General features: G+C 38.5%; 2 protein-coding genes across 2 annotated transcripts in view; both read right to left on the bottom strand.

Annotated features, from left to right (window-relative positions):
• Positions 1-21,755, bottom strand: part of LOC149157031 (protein PLASTID TRANSCRIPTIONALLY ACTIVE 14-like) — a 297,084-nt gene that overhangs the window by 209,302 nt on the left and 66,027 nt on the right. Inside the window, exon 3 of the mRNA XM_089444948.1 lies at positions 3,006-3,143. Within this exon, the coding sequence (XP_089301074.1) occupies positions 3,006-3,143 (138 nt within the window). The remainder of the gene's footprint in view (positions 1-3,005; positions 3,144-21,755) is intronic.
• On the bottom strand, positions 18,187-19,437 carry LOC149157032 (uncharacterized). The gene is made up of 2 exons (XM_089445522.1): positions 19,164-19,437; positions 18,187-19,032 (listed from the first exon to the last, which is right to left on the bottom strand). Exons 1-2 carry the CDS (start codon positions 19,289-19,291, stop codon positions 18,549-18,551), a joined length of 612 nt encoding a protein of 203 aa, XP_089301648.1. The 5' UTR covers positions 19,292-19,437; the 3' UTR covers positions 18,187-18,548.

The following is a 21,755-nucleotide window of genomic DNA, read 5'->3' on the forward strand; positions in this document are numbered from 1 at the left end:
CTTGACAATTAGAATATCCCTCTGAACAAAATTGACATTTGACAAGAAACCCACAGTTTTTTCCTTTTTCTTCACTTCTTTTTAACTTTGTGTGGAACTTTCTTTAATTTTTTTTTTTGTTAGATACCCTTCTTGGCTTATTTGATAATAATGCTGCTTTAAAAAATTTGAACCAAAACCTTGGAAATTCCCTTTTTTTCGCTAATAAACATTCAAAACTTTACCAATAGATCTTTAATAATTTTTTCTCCTTTAAAATATTTTCAATTTACTTTTTCTTTTTTGGGTTGACCTTAGGGTTTTTAAAGACAACCCCTTTAACTTTTATTAATCCTTCAAACCTTAGTGTCGAATTTTTCTTTAATGTTTTTGACTTAGAATTTTCCTCCTCCTCCTCTCTATTTTTTTTGTAATAATATATATATTTTAATTACTTTTAATAATAATACCCCTTTAAGTATAACTCCTTTCGATTTTATATATATATATTCTCTCTTTTTATATTATATCACCTTACAACCTTAGCAACTAAAACGTTCACTAACTAAATAACCACCCTGTAATTACCTGGGAATATCATAGTAATAACTTTGTATTACTCTTTTTCCTTTTTAACACCCTTTATTATATATATATGTAGGGTACCTTTACAGTGAATTTGAATATTCTCCAAATTCCCTATTTCCTCTATAAATATATAATGCCTTTGATTTTTCTTTTACGACGTACACTTAGTCAACTTTTAATGTTGGTTTATCTAATAATCGTTGACTTTGGTAATATGTTAAAATATTTATTAATCTGTCAATTGTTTTGGAAAGAAAAAACCACGATACTAGAGTTTCTAACTTCGAAAATTTGTAATGACGATATGGGTTTGTACGACATTCACAACTTAATGGGTGTCACTGTATGTATGAGAGGTGTTAGATGATCCAAAAATACAATTCTATCATAGGTTATAAAATTAGAATAAAATAATTATTAATTTAAGATATTAAATTAATAATTATTATTCTAGAATGTTTAATTATTTAATGGAGACTTTTAGAATTAGCATATTGTTGTAACTAGATATGACTCTCCAAATGTGTCGTATCTTAGGCTCTATTTTAGGAGATTAGTTAGCTAGTTGGTTTGAATAGCATTTATTGTAAATGGACACTTGTTATTTAATAAGTGATCCATAATTAGAGGTAGTTAGGACATGGAGCTTATAAATAGCTCATTGCAAGAGTGTTTGTGTTGTTCGGGTGTAAACTCTTGCAAAATCAATTATGTAATTATTTTTTTCTGATTAATAAAATTATGTGTCTGAGGACACTTCTGCCATTAAGAGGGACACAACGGGTCGATTGGTGGTACAATAGAGTAGCAGAAATGGATAAGGCGACTGGGTGGAGTTTACAAGCAAAGGGTAGTTGGCGGAGTCAGCGGGAAAAGGGTAGATGCGGCGACAACAAAGGAATATGCAGCTACAGGGTGCAGATTTGTAGTCGGGTGGTGGTCTTGCTGTGTCAGTGGCTGCAGATTGGAACGTGGACGGAAGACGGTTGTAATCCACAATGACGGGGGTTTTGATATCGGAGGTGGCCTTGTAGGAATTAGCAGTTGCGGGGACTGATAGTTGCGACCCTATTCGAGATGGCAGCGTCAGTTAGTTGACGACGGTTGTGGCTGTGTGTATAGCGGCTGACCGCTGCTAGCAATTTTTGTTTGTTTTTTTTGGTTATGTTTATTTTTCATTTTTATTGTATTTTTAATACACTCTTTTATTTTTAATAATTTCTCTTTTATATATAATACATTTTTTTTTTCCTGATACTCTTCTTTTAATAAATAATCTTTTTTTTATAGTATATTTTTTATGATTTTGTTAAATTTTTTTAATCCTTGTAAATACTTCTTTTCTTCTTTTCTTTTCTTTTCTTTTTAATCTTTGACTATCCTTATCTTATTTTTTTGAAAGAATCTTTTGTTTTTTTAATTTTATTGTTTTTTGGAATATTTTTTTTTATAAATTAGGTATCAGTTACTTAAGTTGGGCGTTTCCTTTATTTAAGATCACAAACTTTCATGTACTTTACAAGCTTCGTTTTCCATATCGAATAGAGTTTCTGTATTCCCTTTAGCAAGTTCTGCCTCCTTTGTTGCAGTTAGAATATATTGTCTTCTTCCCTTATGCTATGCTCATTTCATCCAAGTGAAAAAAGAAGCAAATTGTAGTTTCCAAACCGTGTGCTCCCAATCCCCTTGTACACAGTTTAATAATTAATGTCAATTTGAACTCCAATAAGATACATCAGTTGATATGGCTTTCTTTTCTGTGCACTTAACTAGGCTAGTTTTAACATGTCACTGATTTTAAAGCTGTAAGCTGTTACAACGAATTTCTAAGGAGATTGACTCATCTTGGTTTTAGTTTACAAAGTGAATTTGAAAGAAATTTATGTACTTTTATTTTAGTATGGTTATGCATTAGAGGGGACACACAAGAAGTACTTTATCTTGAATCTTTTCATTTTAGTCTGCATCTGCCCAATCCACTGAGTACTAAAGTAATAATATCATGTGCCAACAGATTTCGATGCTTTATAAGTAGAGAAAAATTTCAAAATTTGGACTGGGGAAATTGATGAACTTAGTAATCATGGTAATGGTGCCAGAGCATGAGACACCAGTTACTGTGTTCAATGCAGTTAATGCTACAATAGGCACAACAGGAGAAGATTGCTAGCTGTGTGACAAAGACTATAAGAGTCTCAGACTCTGAAGATGACATTTGGTAAGCTATGACTGAGTCATCGGAGAATGTAAATAAGTAATGGACCATCAAATGTGTCAATTGCAGTTGCACAAAGTCAGTTTCAAATAAAGCAAATTATATATTGGCAATAGATGACAACAGACTGACGACACATCACCAGCCAAGTCTGCAACAAGAAAGACATATAAGAGATTATAGCAGAAATATGTATTTTGAACTATAAAAACTAACTTCTTACCCTAGGTCTGCGAAGATGTGGCACATCTCTTGCAGCATAAACTCCAATGCCATCAGGTTCCTCCTTGAATTCTACTCCATAAGCACGAAAACATTTACTATAGCCGATCCTATAAAAATCAGGATCCACTGGCTCCAACTGTCCACAGCTCAAAATCAATTAGGTTAGAAGCAACATTGGATTCTTCTTTATATAAAATCTGTCGAAAACGCAATTAAAGAACTTTGTATAAATTCTGAGGAAAAAACTGTTGAGAAGTGTAGTTTGGCAGGTACTCCCACAACCCTTGGGGTACTTTATTGGGCAGAGTTGACCCACGAAAATGGTGTTTTGCGGGCAATGTGCCCAATTGGTGGACTTTGGGCACAAGTTGTTGCACTAAAGACCCAAAAGAACTAATTCTTTATTTTTATTGTTGTGGGAGGGCATCTTTGAAGGATTAAAGGAGCACCTAAATGAAACAATAGAAAAGTATAAATATGGGAGACCAAGTGAGGTCTCAACATACCATTGCATCTCATCTTATGAAGCATATAGAGCCCTAGAAAAGAGATGCTAACCTCAGAAGTAGCCACGGCTGATGAAGGAGCTTGTTTATGGTCTATTCGTGTGAGAAGAAGCCAGAGTTTTGGTTCTGGCAGCTAGGCCGAAGGTTCTATGTCTTCCATGCCCTAGTTAGGGCTCTGTCCAGGCAGCCGCAAGCTATAAAATCTCTGTTTTATATGTCTATTCTGTTAATTGTTTAAGGAAAAGGGCTGTGCCACTGAAAGAGGCCTAAAAGACCTCTGTCTTGTCTGCTGAGTAGGACCGCAAGGCCGCAGGAGATGCAGTGGTTCTCTCTGGTAAAGTCTGCCCTAAGAAAGGTCAAAATAAACCTCAGATTGTGAACAGGGACAGCGAAGGAGTTAGGGCAGAGGAGGACTGTGGCAGTGGAAAGGGGTGATTTGATGAAGTAGATGATTGCAGAGATGATGTAACAAAGTCTGTCCATGAATATTGGATTCAGAAGCACTGTTTGTGGGCAAAAGTACAGTGATCTGAAGGGCACTTTCATTGTTAGTTGCAGACCTCTATTGGATGCCAATTGTAGAGTGATTTGGTGGACAAGTTCACTGTGAGAAGGCTGATTGGTTGGAGCTGATTGTGCAAGTGATTTGGAGCAGCAAACCCCTTGTGAGCAGCTGATATACAGAGGTATTTGGAACAGCAAAGACTCTGTGAGACAGGTGGCAAAGGACCAGCCTAATGTTCAGTGACAAAGAGACCTGAAAAGGATGTTGTATAAACTTATAAAGTGTATCATTAGCAAGTTTGTTATTTTGTCATTGTTCATGGGCAGATTTATAGTCAAACGTTGTTGAATTCAAGCCCTAGTTTTCCCTTGTATCAGGGCTTTGTAAGGGCCATGATCCCTGGTACAGGAACCCTATGTTTGGTTTATTAAAGTTGCAATAAAAGCAAGTTCTGGATCTGCATAAATTCTTGTGTACTTTATTGTTTCACTGTTGTTACATTCCGCTGTGCAAAGTGTTTGAAGTTGTGTGTATTTCAGTGTGTTTATGATCATGATTAGACATAGACCTCATTTTGAAGTACTAGGAAAAATCAACAAAAACAATTAAAGACATATGTTGAGGACAAAGCAATTAAAGAAATATTCTAAGGACAAAGTTATTAAAGAAATATGCAGAAACAGAAGAGCAAAAACACTAAAGATTTAAAATATCTGAAGTTTAAACCAATGTTGCATTAATCGTTATTGGGATAATATCAGCGCGAGGAAAAAATCGGAAAAAATCATAATTATCAGGAAATAATCAGGAAAAAATCGTTTGGTACAAAAATATTCATTTTTTTTTATTTTTTTAATATCTAAACCATCTACAACATAAAATAAATACATTGACACATAAATATGATAAAAGAACTAATATATAAGATGTTTAATATCATTTCTAGTGCTAAAATCACACATAACATTGAATCATGTCCTGAATAGTAAGTCCTGACTCCTGAGTCCCAACTCGGCCTCAAAATATCAACAAAAAATGTAATAATGTATCTCATCATGTCTTAATGTCATATACAATAAAATAAAGAAAATAACTAAAGTCTAATCCTATTGATTTCCTCTGCCCCTCTTGCGAGAAAATGCCACAGCTTTCCCTTTCCCTCTAGATGTAGATGTTGGTGCTGGTGGAGTTGGCAGTGGAGTCTGCTATGCTCTAGAAGTTGAAGAACTAGAAGTAGGAGCTATAGGAGGTAGACCACGTCCTCTACTGGTGGCAGGGGTAGCCCGGGTAGGTGGTGTCACCTAGAAACATTACAATCTCCCAATCATGAAATCTTGAAAAACTGATAAGTCTGCTGGATTTTGAATGAAATCTAAAATTCTACTTTCTCCATATGAAATCCAATAAAGCCGGAACCACTCTCAATACTAGGGCCTAGACTTGATCATTAAGCTACCCCACTCAAAAATTATTTGTTTCTTTCAAAAAAAATTGCATTTCGAACATTTCGCATCCCTTATAAAACCTCGCTGCCCCAATTGCCTGCGACAAAAAATCGGGTATAAAAAAAAGCTGGCGATAATTTTGGATATTACTCGCGACAATATTGGCAGCGGGAAATTATCGCGATTTTAACAACACTGGTTTAAACCTGTGACCAAAATGTCACAGTTTCCTCTCATTTCTGTACAGGAAATGTTTCTAGTACAAAACAGTATGGTACCATGTTGAAAGTGCCTGGAGCCCAGGCATGTACTGTACAAAAATGCTTGGGAAATGTCTTCGAGGCATTTCCAAGGATTTTCCATAAACAACATGATACCCTGCATGTCAGTAGGGGTACATACAAAAAAATTGCAGCGTTTTATCACCACCATTGTAAGTCCAAGGTCACAAGTCAAAGCATTGTAATGATCATGTGAGTTTTGTATTAGGTATAACAGGCCTATGTCTTGTTCCTGAGTTTGTATCTTGTTGTCTTTGTCGGACCATGTCTGGTCCCTTGTAGCACACTTTGGGTGTCTCTTGTCCTACATAGGATTGAAAAGTCTTAAGTGATCCTACTTGAGGACTCATGGTTTTATGGGAGCCCACCTTGGTAGAGATGATCACCAATGTAATAACGAACAAGGTTTGTATACGCAGCAGAGTAATCTTCAAAATACTTGGAAGACGTAAACATCCATAATAGAATAGTAATTGTATATTAAATATTATAAAAAAATTGATGAGATATGAGATGATTACAAATGGGAATGAGGGCCTACTTATATACCCTAGGCAGGTGCCCTTTCATGAATGGTCATGTCTCTAAGACATGCCTTATTCATTACTAACTAATTAACTATTAGTTAATTAATTATTATTATATTTATATTTATATTTATTATTTTTATATGAATTATATTCATAACATTGCCCCTCTTCAAAAAGCTTTGTCCTGATGAAAGGTTGGATCTCTTTTTCTGCTCGTCGCGGAATTATCATATTCATTGTTACAAGACAATATGATCCTTGGAGCAATAAATAAAATTGTCGAATCGAAAATGTGTAGCACCCCCTCCTCCCAGGTCCTCCTAAGCAACCAACCAGTAAGCAAGCCTGTGATGAGAGAGGTCACTATAAGGAATTCAATCTCCTTGGTAACCTTAAGGAAATGGAATCGACGGAACACATCAAACAAACCCATCCACATCAGCAACACCCACAGGAGACATGTCAGCCACTCAAAGATCTTGTCCCTAGGTCTCACTAATGTTTTAAGCCTTTTAACTCAAAGTCGCTCTCATGCTATAGGCATGGCAACGTCCAGCAACCCAAAGTCACTCTCATAGGCCTATGTACCAACAACTGTGAACTTTTCTCACCAGACCTATGCCAACGATCCCGAGATTTGAGCCACTTTTCTGGCCCAGAATCTTGACCTCTGCCCAGAACTTGCTACAACCTTCAGAATCCATCAAAGACATGATAACAATGATGATAAATCAAAAATCAACCTCAGGACTAGGCCAAAGCATCCCTAACCGAGACTGACATTCTGTCACACAGTTGGCATCAATGCAACCTACAGGTTTAGGATAGAAGACAGAGCATAAATGACTGAAACATAACCAGAAGGATCACCTCCTTCTCCATTGAATTATCATATCATCAATTAGGTCTTGCATCCATCCATTTAACAATTACAAGTAAATACATGAAATAACCATGACATTAACCAGACATTTAACCATGCTTATAACCAGCATAAAACCATATAAATATCAAATATATGACAACCATTAAATCCACATATAAGCCAGTGCAAAAGTAAGAGAACTTAGCTTTTATTAATCATAGGCAAATCCGACCAAGTTCAAGACTTCCATGTACCACCCAACTATATACATGGCTGAACCAAATCTCTCTTTCAGCCAGTCACCGCCATGCCATATTCCAAGCATGAATGTGGGATCTCATAGAACAACCAATCCAAAAACAACCAACGGACTCCAGAGATTAAACCATATTGAAGGAAATGTAACTAGGTTCGGTCTTCATAAATGTACTTTGATATTTGTATTTATTCAAGAAAAGAAATATTATTTTCATAATATATGTCAATGAGTTTCTTGCTCATTAAAATAGGTCTAGCACAAATTAAAGTGCTATAGGTAAATCAAAAGGTCAAAAGAATTATGGTAAACACCTTAAAGGTATGTTACATTGTGTATAAGAGTCAGAGAAGTCACCTCCAAACAAAGTCAAGTCCCCTCCTATGCAAAGGCACCATCAAAGAGTCTCCTTCAAGCATGTGACACCACTAAAGAAACCATCCAAAGTAAGCATAACAAGTCGGCCTGCAAACAGTCTACATGTTGGCCTAAAAGGAGGGACAGTCCTCTATAAATAGAGGTTGTCCACTCCATTACAATGTTAACCAAGCAACTCTGAAATCTGCTAAGAGAAAAGGCTAGAAAAAGGGTAACAAAGGACGAAGAAGAGGTCTTCTAGGGCAGCGAAGGAAGGAGGAGAAAAGCTGAAATGGAAAGGACTATTTTCTAGTGTTAATACAGTCACACGTGCGAGAAAAGATAGGACAGTGTGCGGCTATATCAGCAATAAGATCACAGTCACATGTTCATCATTGTTTGGGTTAGAAATTAGGCCTACAAGGCCTCTCAAGTCAAGCAAAGAAGACTCTCTCGCTATCGAAGGTAAAAGGACCCTAATTCTCTAGGGTACCTCTCTCATGTGCGAAAATTAGGGCTGCAATGATGTCACACTAAGGAAGAACGAAGTGTCGGAAGAAGGGCAAAGTGTTAGGGAACAAAGTGCCAAAAGGAGGTGAAAGAAGTGTCGAGGAAACATAGTGCAGAGAAAAGGAGGACTTGACTTGTGCTTGGAGGATCTTCTAGTCAAGGGTCTAGGATTTGGCATAGATCAAGAAAGAAGCTTCAATAAGAGAAAACTTACCGAAGGGTTTTCCTCTCAAGAGAAGAGAGGTTTTCGCCCTGGCAGAGAGCCAACATTTGTGTTCTTGTCTTTATGTTTTTGGTAGCAGTTTGATGAAACACACACTAATAATAAGAAGAAGTTCAAGCTAAGATAATTGTAAAATTGCTTCACAAATTGTTATCAAGTCAAGAAGAATCACACTACACCTAATTGCCCTAGATTCTTCAACATGGTATCAGAGCTAAGGTGACACATGAAGGAAAGGGCATCTCAAGAACACTCATCAAGGAAGGACATCTACAAGATTGAAGCTTCAAGCCAAGAAGTCTCAATCACTTCAAGGACAAGAAGGTCTACAGTCCATCAATCATCAAGCAAGTCTCATCATCAAGAAAGCCCACTTGGAGAAGACATCTTGAGGAACATCAAAGCAAGCCAGCAAGACTTCAAGGAGACAATAAGTCAACTACATTTCAAAATCTATCAAGTATATGTCCCCTTTTGAATATACATCAATGTCTTGTTGCAAGGAAAGCAACAAATTGGTAGGTACCAATAACTTTCTTGCATGGATGAAGAGGATTGATTTACTTCTCAAGGAAAATGAACTTCTAGAATATATCAAAGGGAATATCAATATCCCTACTAAGGAACAAACTCAAGCCTTAGCCAAGTATAATAAGGATGAAACAAGAGCTCAAAGGATTCTAATAGAATCCATCAAAGACTCTCTCATTCCTTATGTCTCCAAATTTGAGACATCAAAAGAAATTTATGATAAGCTAGTAGAGCTATTCTCGATATCCACAGTCGGAGAAGTGATATCTCTAAGGAATGAATTGTACAAGATGAAGATATCAAAGGAAGGAATAGCTCCCTACTTCATGAAGATCTCTGAGATGAGAGATCAACTTCAAGAGCTTGGGGAAGTCATGTCTGACAGAGAAATGACAATTGTAGTACTCAATGCTCTACCTGAGGATTGGGGCAACTTCACATCTAGCATATATGCCAAGAAGGAAGCAACCACACTCAGTGAAATGTGGTCTCTATGCAAGACAGAGGAAACCAGACTTAAAGCAAAGGAAGATGTGGGATCAAAGGAGAAAGCATTTGCTACCATGGCCAAGAGAAAGGGTAAATTTGGCAAATTTGGTCCACGAAGAACAAACAACAAAGACATGTCCAAAATCCAATGCTATGGATGTCAAAAATATGGACACTACAAAAGGAATTTTCCTAAGCTTAAGAAGGACAACAACAACAAAAGAAAGAGGGAAGAAGCTCACATGACTCAAGAGATGAAAGAAGAAAAAAAGAAGCAAAAGAAGGAAGATCCTTTGAATCTCTACTATGACTGAGTCAAACTCTTTACTTCAAGTCTTCTTTCAAGGTTTTGAGTAGAATAGGAGCATGTAGAAATTGCATGGCTAGAAAGATCTTTTAGAATATAGGAGCATGGTAGATATAGCTCAAGATATTCATCTAGAAAGAGGATATGTTAGGCCCCTATACTACTAGTGTAACCACTTATTGTTATTAGTACAACCTCCTTATTATATTGTTGTACCCATATTGTTATTATTGTGCCCCATAGAAGCCCACTATTGTTATTATTGTGCCCTTACATTATTATTGTTATGTAGGCTTTGATTATATTATGACCCCTTAGACTCCTGTATATAGAAAGGAGATCTTGTCATTTGGATCATCAAAGAATTGTTCATTTGTGTAATGTAACGGAGGTTGCCCCCTCGAAGAGGCTTATTTCTAAGGCGTTCATCTATATTTTCTATCTTTTTGTGAGCTTGTTTCATAACATTTGGTATCAAAGCTTTGGATTCTAGGATTTCGTTGTTCCAAACAAGTCATCGTAGCATTTTCACTATAACTCTTTTTCTACGACGTTTCAGAAGCGAAAAATAAAATCCATTTGAGAAGAAATCGTGTTGAACCTCAGTTCCGAATTTTAGATCTTGTCTCGCGATATTTGCGGAGATATGATCTGAAGAAGTTAGGGTTTTGCAGGCCCCCGAATTACATTCCAAACAGGTCATCGTGGAATTTTCGCTATAACTTTGTTTCTGAGACGTTTCAGAAGCGACGAAACAAAAAAACAAAAAAAAACGCATTTGAGACAAAATCTTTCTAAACCACGGCTCCGAATTTCAGATCATGTCTCGCTATATTTCGGAGATATAATCTAAGGAATTTAGGGTTTTTGCAGACCCCCGAATTACAGTCCAAACAGGTCACCTTGGGAAAATCATCATAACTTTCGCTCTAAGCATCTGATTGAATTTGCGTAAGAAGTTACAGAAAGAGGACGGACTATAGTTTTTTGGGTATCATTTTCAAAACCAAAGGTTGAAACAGTGACCCGCAGCACATCGTACAAGTTCCCTCTACTGAACTAATCTATAATTAGGTCATCGCGAAAGATCGGGAACAGATATTTATTCAGGAATCCAATTGCACTCAGAGTTGCGGAGTTAGAAAGAGGACTCATAGGACTATTACAGACCGAAATTTCAGAACTTAAAAATCTGAAAGTACAGAGTTACAGTCACTTCAAGATCGAGCTCCTAAAATCAAGAAAAAACGAGATGAGAAAGTTTGATGACAAAGATCTAGTAAATTGGAAACTACAAATGGAGAAATATTTTGATCTACATGGTGTACCATTGTTACGAAATATTTTGATCTACATGGTGTACCATTGTTACAAAAGGTATGTATTGCATCTAATTATTTAGAACCAAATCAATTTTTATGGTATAAAGGGCTTTGTTCTTGTAAACCACTTGTCACGTGGTCAATTTTTACGAAGGAATTGATAGCACATTATGAGGATACAAAGAGAAACACCTTCTTTAGCCAATTGATAAATCTCAAACAAAAGGGTTCAATGGCAGAGCACATTGAGGACTTTCAAAAATTGAATATAAGGGTAAATGATATTCCAGAGAAGCAAAGGATTGATGTCTTCATAGGTACTTTAAAGGATAACATTCAACATGAGGTTTGTCTTTGGGAACCTGATTCATTGGAGAAGGCATTTAGGTGGCCAAGAAAAATTGAAAGCGAAACAAGGAATCCCACCACTCACGACTATAATTATGGAAGTATTTTTTCTCCTAGTCTTCCCCAACATACAAGGTTTACACCACAACAATTGAAAGAAAAAAAAGAGAAAAAGGGCTTTGTTACAATTGTGATAGCAAATGCACTAAAGGTCATAAGTGTGCTAAGAAGAAATTATTTTATATAGATTATGAAGAGGAGGAAAAAAAGGATCAAGAAACATCAAAAGAGGAGGATATACACCAGGAACCAACCCCAGAGAAAGAAGAAATGAATCCGACCATATCTTGTAAAGCAGTGGCAAGAATTACCACTCCTCAAACTCTCAAGATAGAAAGACATATCAAGAAGAAAAAGGTTCAAGAAGTGAAAGATCACATCGAGAAAGAAGAAATGAATCCAACCATATCTTGTAATGCATTGGCCGGAATTACCACTCCTCAAACTATCAAGATAGAAGGACATATCAAGAAGAAAAATGTTCAAGAAGTAAAAGATCACATTGAGCATCAAGAAATGAATCTGACCATATCTTGTAAAGCATTGGAAGAAATTATCACTCCTCAAACTCTGAAGATAGAAGGACATATCAAGAAGAAAAAGGTTCAAGCAGTGAAAGATCACATCGAGCATCAAGAACAAGTTCTCCAACTTTTAAAGGATAACGACACTTTGGTGCAGAATCGAATGAAACAACAAGTAGATCAACATCGCAGTGAAAAAAGTTTTGATGTAGGTGACTGGGTATATTTACAGCTACATCTCAAGCAAGCTATTTATGAGAAAGAAATGTTGGAAATACCACATGCACTTAAGAAATGGCGACCTTACCCAATGGGAAGACACTTCAAAGTAAAAATGGATCATGATAGTCTTAAATACTTTTTAGAACAAATATTATCTTTAGAAGAACAAAAAAAATGGGTCACAAATATGTTGGGTTAGGACTTTGACATCATCTATAGAAAAGGGAAGCAAAATTTTGTTGCAGATGCACTCTCAAGAAAGGATGAGGATGTGGAAGCATTATTTTGCGCTATTTATATTATCCAAGTAGATTAGATAAACAAAGCAAGGGATGAATGGAAGAAGGACGAAGAAGTGTGGCCACTCATTCAAAAGTTGCAGAAGATCCCAATTCAAACAATATTGCCAGAACTTGAAGAGGAAAGAAAAATGTTAAAATTGGCAACCAGGGCAAAAATTCATGTGGGTCATCTTATTCATGGCTGATAATATTTTTATTAGATTCCTCTCGTCGAGAGGTGTAATATTGATATAAAGATCATCCGATTCCGATAAGTATTCATGGAGATGTGAATTTATTTTGATTATGGAATTATTATCAAGCCGACCTACAACTCATGTAGGCTCAGAAGCCCAACAGTCGCATTTATTCACCCACCAACGTTGTGTATAAATATAAAAGGACTTTTCCTCATTTGGACTCACTCATCTCATCACATCTCTCTCTCTCTACTGCGCAGTTATGAGTCTCTTCTCTACTGCACTGAAATGGGTCTCTCTCTCTCACACATGTGAAGCCGGAAGCTGTTGAATTTGAAGTTGCAACTGCAGAAGTAAAGATTGACTTGCGTGGCCTAGATCTCCTCATCTGAACTGCGCTGTAGGTTCATCTGAACCTCCTTTGAAAGTCGCAACTTTTGGTGGTGGAATGAAGTCAATCCGACGAACGATTTGCAAGATATCGACTGCCCTAGTTTGAAGCCGGAAACTGCTAAAACTGAAGCTGCAACTGCAGAAGTAAAGATTGAATTGCATGGCCTAGAAGATCTCCTCATCTGAACCTCCTCTGGAAGCCGAAACTTTTGGTGGTGGAATGAAGTCAATCCGACGGTCGGTTTGTGAGATATGGTCTGCCCTAGTTTGATAATGAAGCCGCTAATGTTGACGCTGCTGATCTAGGGTTTGCTACTGCTGATATGAATCAGATTTATTGTACTATTTTTCTCTGCTGAATTATTGAAGATAAAAGAAGATTTGATCAAAGGGTTTCCCCACACATTGTGGGGTTTGTCCCTGGCTAGCCGCCGCATCTTGTGTCTCTTGTCTTGGCTTGTTTTCTATCGATCGTTTAATGTTCTATCTGCACTTTACTTTATGTACATGTGATTGCTAATCGGTGGAATATAATAAGAAAAAGAAGTAAACTGTTATAAGCATAGAACATACCATAACTTAACATGGTATCAGAGTTGAGGTGAAGATAAAGCCCGAGCAAGAGCAAGAGCAATCATCGAAGAGAATATTGGCAAGGCTATCCTAAAAGAACTATGGGGTCCTCAACACTCTTTCCTGCTGAAGACAAGCTCCGTGAGAAAGCTGACTATCACGGATGGAAGATGTCTATCGATCTAACCCTTGAGAATCAAGGAGTGTTGGATCATGTGAGAGGCAATATTGTTGAGCCTCCATCAAACGCATCCGCTGCTACCTGGAACAAATGAAAAAATGGAGAAGTCAAAACAATAGAAGATCATCCGGGACTCTATCAACAAGCACTTGGTGGCCTACATCTCTGAACTGGACACCTCCAAGGAAATCTACGATAGACTAGTGAGTTTATTTAAAGTTAATGATGCAGATCAAGTTTTGTTTCTTAGAAATAAGATGAGGGAAATCAAGAAGGGTAAAGATGAAAGTATGCAAGCATACTTCTTAAGAATCACCGAGATCAAGAACGATCTCCTATCTATTGGGGAAATTATTACTGACAGAGAAATGGCACTCACAACTCTTGGAGGATTGCCATTTGAAAGGTATGTGTTCAGGACTACTCTTTTGAACTATAATGTAATTCCTGGTTTCGAGGAATTAATGGCTAGATGCATTCAAGAACAAACAAGGGTAGAAGAGCAGGAAATGCCCATGCCTAAAGGTCCTCCTGCTGCCTTTTTCTTCTCATGCAAAGAAAAGAAATAATTCCGAGACCAAATCAAAAGGAAAGGCTGGACCTAAGGCTAGAAGAAAATGACGATGTTAAATTTGCGATAAAGCAAGTCACTACGTATGAGATCATGAGCATCATGATGAATGAGATCATGGACATAAAGGGCAACATGAGATCATGCACATATAGGATAGCATGATGATGATGCACACTAGTTTGAGCAGCATTATGATGGATAAAATCATGGACATGGGCAGCATGATGATAATCATGATTAGAGAAGCATGGTACAATATGCAGTGGTGCAACTCGAAATCCCTCTGATGGCAATCAAAGGAATGACAAATTCAACAGCAAAGGTAAGAGGAGAGCTGGGAATCAAGGAAGAGGACAAGCATTCAAGAAGGCTAGAAATTCTAGGATGTATTAGATGCACCTGACCTCAAAAGCAACCTGGTGTCCATCTTGGCAATGGAAGACAGAGGCTTCAAGGTAAGCTTCAGCAATGGCAAGGTACGTATATGGAAAAATAATGTTAAAGATGCCTTTACTCTTGGGTTTAGTGTTGATTCATTATATCAGGTTGATGGAAGTCTGCTAGGTGTCATGTCTTATGACACATCTCTTCAATCCGAACTTTGGCATCGGAGGTTTGCCCCCCTTCATTATAAAGCTATACTTGGTGTAAGACAAATGGTGACAGGGATGCCCGAATTCCAAGTAGAGAAAGAAGGTGTATGTCCAGGATGTGCTAAAGGAAATCTCAAAAGGGGACCATTCCCCTCAAGCCAAAGCAAGACCTCCGATATATTACAGTTGGTTCACTCAGGCATACCTGAGGTTGGCATTAAGAGGGAGACTACTACACCATATACTCCTGAACAAAATGGTGTGGCAGAAAGGAAGAACTGCACAATTATGGAAGCTGTCCGGGCCATGCTACATGATCAAAGTCTTCCTAAGTTTCTATGGGCTGAAGCTGCAAACACTGCCGTATATGTACAAAATCGATGCCCTCATCAAGCATTGGGTTCCAAGACTCCTGAAGAAAAATTCACCGGTAAGAAACCTGATGTTTCTCATTTTAAAATTTTGGAAGCCCTGTATACTTTCATGTGTCGAAAGAGAAAAGAAATAAATTGGGAGCATTTGGAAAGAAGGGAATTTTCGTGCGCTATGGTGAAAATACTAAAGGCTATAGAATCTATGTAGCCGGTCAAAGGGAAGTCATAATTAGTCATGATGTCACCTTTGACGAAGATATGGCTCTCAGCAAGGTGATCAATCTTCCGACTTTGAGGAGCTCTCAAGAAGCCGACACCAGGGAACCGAAAGAAAAGGATGATGAATCAATGCCTGATGTAGAAGAACCCATGGATCCGATTGATCCTCCTCCATATGAGCCTTCCTCTTCTAGGAAGAGGCCTTCATGGCTTAAGGGGTTACTTGATGATGCTGAAGGACATGCTGCACCCCGAGGAACCTTTCGTGAAAGTAAGAAACCTAATAGGTATCAAGGATACCTGACCATCATGAGCACAATCATACAAAATGAGCCTTCGTCATTCTCAGATGCCGTCAAGCATCAAGTATGGAAGGATGCTATGACCAAAGAATATGAGTCTATCATAAAGAATGATGTTTGGGAAGTAGTTCCCAGACCCCAGGACAAGACTGTTGTTACTTCCAAATGGCTTTACAAGATAAAGCATGCAGCAGATGGAAGCACGGAAAAGTATAAGGCTCGTTTTGTTGCTTGAGGTTTCTCCCAAAAGGAAGGTATAGACTATGATGAGATATTTGCACCTGTTGCCAGATATACGACCATCCGCTCGATCATAGCCCTTGCCGCTTCACAAGGATGGAACCTACATCAGATGGATGTCAAGACTGCGTTCTTGCATGGCTCGATCAAAGAAGAGGTCTACGTGGAGCAACCCGAAGAATTTGAGATTTATGATCGAAAATCTCATGTATGCAGGTTGAAGAAAGCTCTCTATGGGCTGAAGCAAGCACCCCGAGCATGGTATGAGAGGATCGATAGCTACTTGATGAAGCTGGGATTCACTAGGAGTGAAGCTGATCCTAACCTTTACTTTAAGGTTGAAGATGACAAACCTCTCATACTGGTGTTGTATGTGGATGACCTCTTTCTAACAGGTGCAGACCCTCTCATTCACAAATGTAAGAGGGAGCTGGCCTCTGAATTTGAAATGAAAGACCTAGGACTGATGCACTACTTCCTAGGACTTGAAGTGTGGCAAAAGCCAAGGGAAATTTTCCTATCTCAAGGAAAATATGTGGTGAATATATTGGAAAGATTCGGTATGATAGACTGCAAGCCTGTGACTACCTCGAGGATCTTAACTTTTAGAAGTTATATGGTAGTGATGTCGGACCAAACTTGGGAAATGCCTCTGAGTTTCAAAACTCATTCGCATTGATGTTCTTGGTGAACCTCCGTCCGAACATATGTTTTGTAGTTAGCATTGTGAGCTCATATTTGGTTGAGCCTCACTGGGTTGATGCTAGGAATCTTCTGAGATGTCTTCAGGACACAATCTCTCATGGATTAAGATACACTGCTGAAGATGTGAGATTACTTGGATATATTGATGTTGATTGGGCAAGCAGTGTGGTGGACCGTAAGAGCACTTCCGGGTATTGTTTCACCTTGGGATCTGCTTCGATATCCTGGATGAGCAGGAAGCAGAAGTCTGTGGCTTTGAGCACCGCCGAAGCAGGATATATTGTTGCTAGCATAACCTCGTGTGAGGCAGTCTGGTTGCGAAAGCTCTTCAGTGAGCTGTTTGGATTTACATTGGATACCACTGTGATTCTCTGTAACAACCAGAGGTGGGATTCGATTATTGAGGAATCCCGTATTCATCAATTGCTCCAGCAGATAGACATCATCTGGGATATGGTACGTCGATGAGCAAGGAAGCTCCATCACATTAAGATGATGTACAGGTTGATACACCTTGTCAAAGCCCCGAGGAAAGATCTAATCTGTGATTTTCCCAAACGACTTGGAGTCGGCAAGAAACCTTTGTACAAGGGTCCTGCATGTTGCATACATTGAGCTCTGGGAGCTCTAAGGGCTTGCGGTTCCTACTAGAGCAACATATGACCACAGGGTGACTCACCCTCCCCTGGTGGTGCACACTAGAACAAGATGATTCGCTCTCTTGTGGGACAAGATGATTCGCTCTCTTGTGGAACAGGATGATTCGCTCTCCTGTGTAGCAGGATGATTAGTTCTCCTGTGAGGCCTGGATTGATGTGTTCTCCATGGCAGCCTGGATTGATGTGTTCTCCACGACGATTGTAGCAGGATTGATGTGTTCTCCTGTGAGAACAGGATTGATTAGTTCTCCTGTCGAGGCATTCTACCCATGCAGTCTGGGACTCATGGGAAGTACCTCTCATCTGATCAATGAGCAGGGAAATGAAGTTAGGGACCATAGTAGTACCGATGGACGCATCGTTGTAACTACCGTACTCCCTACGCTAGGATGACCTCCATTAATCTAGGATCAATGATACTGGTCTGGGACCAGTGGTAGGAGTTGTACCATACTATGACGCTGACTTTGGGTCGGTTGAGACTGGTCTGGGATCAGTGGTACATACTCTGAGACTGACTTTGAGTCAGTGGAGGATGATATTGGTCTGGGACCATTGGAGTTGTACTCACTATGACGCAATGTTGTTAAAAGCGCGATCGGGATTTAATCGGCGCCGGGAAAAAAGCGGAAAAAATCGTTAAAATCGGGAAAAAATCGGAAAAAAGCGGGAAAAAATCGTTTGGCACAAAAATATTCATTTTTTTTCATTTTTTTTCAATTTTTTTAATATCTAAACCATCTACAACATAAAATAAATACATTGACACATAAATATGATAAAAAAACTAATATATAAGATGTTTAATATCATTTCTAGCGCTAAAATCACACATAACATTGAATCATGTCCTGAATAGTAAGTCCTGAGTCCCAAGTCCAACTCAGCCTCAAAATATCAACAAAAAATATGATAATGTATCTCATCATGTCATAATGTCATATACAATAAAATGAAAGTCTAATCCTATTGATTTCCTCTGCCCCTCTTGCGAGAATATGGCACAGCTTTCTCTTTCCCTCTAGATGTAGAAGCTGGTGCCTGTGCTGGTGGAAATGGCAGTGGAGTCTGACGTGCTCTAGAAGCTAAAGAACTAGTAGTAGCAGCTACAGGAGGCTGAGGTGGACGGAGACCACGTCCTCTACTGGTGGTAGTGGTAGCCCGGGTAGCCCGGGTAGGCGGTGTCACCTCCTCCTCCTGCTCCTCCAACTCCTCCTCCTCCTGCTCCTGCTCCTGCTCCTCCTCCTCCTCCTCCTCCCCCTCATCCTGCACTAACCAATCCTCAGTGGGATCCATGAGAGGCCTCTCGGTCTCAACCCTCCATTCAGCAGTGGTGTCAATCCCATCCAATGAGATGGCTTCCGTATCAGGTGTCTTCTCTAGTTGTTTCACCCACAATCGAAGATTGTAGTAGACATAGACCATGTCATTAAGTCTATGGGACTCCAACCTGTACAAAGTTCATGAAATAATAAATTAATAATTAATAATTAATATTATAAAAAAAATATTGTTTAAAACTTTAATGAATTCAAAAATTTATTTGGAAATTTGCAATATTTTAAATGTTTAAGTGTTAACCTATTGCGCTTCTTGTTGTGTATTTTTTCAAATACACTCCAATTGCGCTCACATCCCGAGGAGCTGCATGTTTGGCTGAGGATGCGTATGGCAAGATTTTGCAAAAGGGGTACTCTGCCACCATACATCTTCCACCATGCGTCTACAACAAAATTACAAATAAAATTTTAAATAAACATAAGAAAAAAATGGAATTTGAAGAAACAATGAAATTTGAAACAAAGTTACAAAGTACATACTACAAACTAAAAAATACCTGGCATTTTAACCGTCCTATCAATGACAGCCATCTCAAAGCCAAATAAGCCACCTGACAACTTATATTGCTCAATTTGTCTAGAGATCTCCATACATTCTTCTGAAGATCTCACCATCTTCTGGACGCAGGTTAATAATCCTTCCACGACCTTAACATCAAAATTAAACCCACATGCATAAGAAAATGCAGGGTTCAGGAAAAGCCCAGCAGCATGAATGGGACGATGGAGTGTGTTGTTCCATCGCTCATCAATGACGTTCCATAGAAGGAGTTGTCTCTGGAACCCATCATCTCCCTTGTCATCATAGTAGGACCGAATGGCTTCTTTGGCCCTATCCATGGCTTCATACAAATAGCCCATTGCGGGCTTCTCACCATCAACCAACCGAAGAACCTTTACCAAAGGTTCTGTAACAGCGCACACCTCCTGCACTCCCGCCCAGAAGTCCTCCTGGTATGAAACTACTCTGCAGACAGCCTCTCCTTCTGGTTTGCGGCTCATTGACGAAGCACGCCACTCCTCTGAAAGAAACATTCTCTTCAAATCCCACATAGAATTCAAGAGGGATTGAAGAGATATGAAACTCGTCGCAAACCGTGTAATGGCGGGGCGCACCAACTCTTTGTTGTTGGTGCATTTTCTCATCAAGCTAAGCACAGATGTGTGGTTGTAAATAAATTTTGTGATGCTTTTTGATGAGTCAACAACCTCTTTGACAAAGGGAATTTTCCCTATGTCCTCTAACATCAAATCAATACAATGGGCAGCACAAGGTGTCCAAAATAAAGCAGGATGCCTGTCCATAAGCATTCTACCAGCAGCAACATAATTTGCAGCATTGTCCGTTATGACTTGGACAACATTTTCTGCACCCACCTCCAAAATAAACACATCCAGCAAATCACATAAAGTTTTTGCATCTTTGATTTGATCAGTTGCATCAACAGATTTGATAAACATAGTCCCCTTGGGACAACTAACCAAGAAGTTTATAAGGGTTCTCCCCTTTTGGTCAGTCCAACCATCTGACATAACAGTGCATCCTGTTTGTGCCCATGATGCCCTAAAATCCTCCAATCTTTGGGTGCAGTCACGCTTTTCATCTTGAAGAAGCCGGCCTCTGAAATCATAAAGAGAAGGGATTTTGTACCCCGGGCCAACACTGGCAATAGCATCAACAGTAGGTTGGAAAAATGGATTATTCCTTACAATGCTGAAAGGAATATCACTCCAGAAGAGAAATTTTGTCATCAACTTGTCAGCTTTTTCTTTTTCAGTTCTTTTTAGCATTGAACCAATAGTTGGTTGTGAACCAGGTGTGGTTCGAGGAACAAAATATGATGATGCAGCTACCGGATTGACTGACGCTGCAGTAGAACCAGTGCCACTTGGCCCACTTCCTTCAGCTGACCTTTTTAGTTGCCTTTTGAGTTCTTCTTTGGCCTCTCTAGTGTGCTCTAATTCTCCCAATGCTCTCATGGCTTTTTGGATAATTTCAGCATTTGTATTTAGACAGGGCCCCACATCATGTCCAGGGATTTGTGCAAGGTGGAACTTCAACCTGTACACCCCCCCGAATATTTCCTTTCCACACAACTTGCAATACAAGTTTTGTCTATCATTCGGAGTTTTAGGGTCACCATATTCCCAGAAAGGATCCAATTTCCTTGGCATGTTTGTTTTTGAATTTGCAAACCTATGGAAAAATAAGGATTAGGAAATAGGAATTTAGGATTACAAAATACAAATTACAATTTAGCATTTACAAAATTACAAGTTAATTATTTCCAAAATCCCAATTTCTAAACCCAAGTTACCCAACCAAATGCCAAAAAACAATGAAAATTCAAAAAAAATAAACAATGTTTAAAAAAAATGAGAAAATAAAAATAAAAAATTGGTTCTCATAGTCATAACAAATAACCCATCCCAAATCAATGAAAAATTTCAAAAAATTCTTTAAAAACAATGAAAAACAAAGTTTTTATAGAAGCAAAACCAAAAAAAATTAATCTACATACCTCTTTTATGGACAAATTGGTGATCTTGGCTTGGATTCCTCCTAAAAACGCTTGGATTCGCTCCCAAATCCGACGGAAACCCTTCAGCTGCTCTCCCTCACCTCTTCTCCTCCTCCTCCGTGCGAACAGCCAAATGAATAAAAAAAAAATCGATTTTTTGCATATAAAAGCCCTCTGCCCGCGCCTGTCACGATTTTTTCACAAAAAATCGCGATTTTTTCGAAAAAAATCGCGATTTTTTGAAAAAACTCGCGATTTTTTTGAAAAAATCGTGTATAAAAAAAATTTGCCGATTTTTATCCATAAAAATC

Source organism: Pinus tabuliformis, chromosome 9, assembly GCF_031772625.1.
Source record: "Pinus tabuliformis cultivar Carrire ecotype Pingquan chromosome 9, CPIR1, whole genome shotgun sequence".
Taxonomy (NCBI): domain Eukaryota; kingdom Viridiplantae; phylum Streptophyta; class Pinopsida; order Pinales; family Pinaceae; genus Pinus; species Pinus tabuliformis.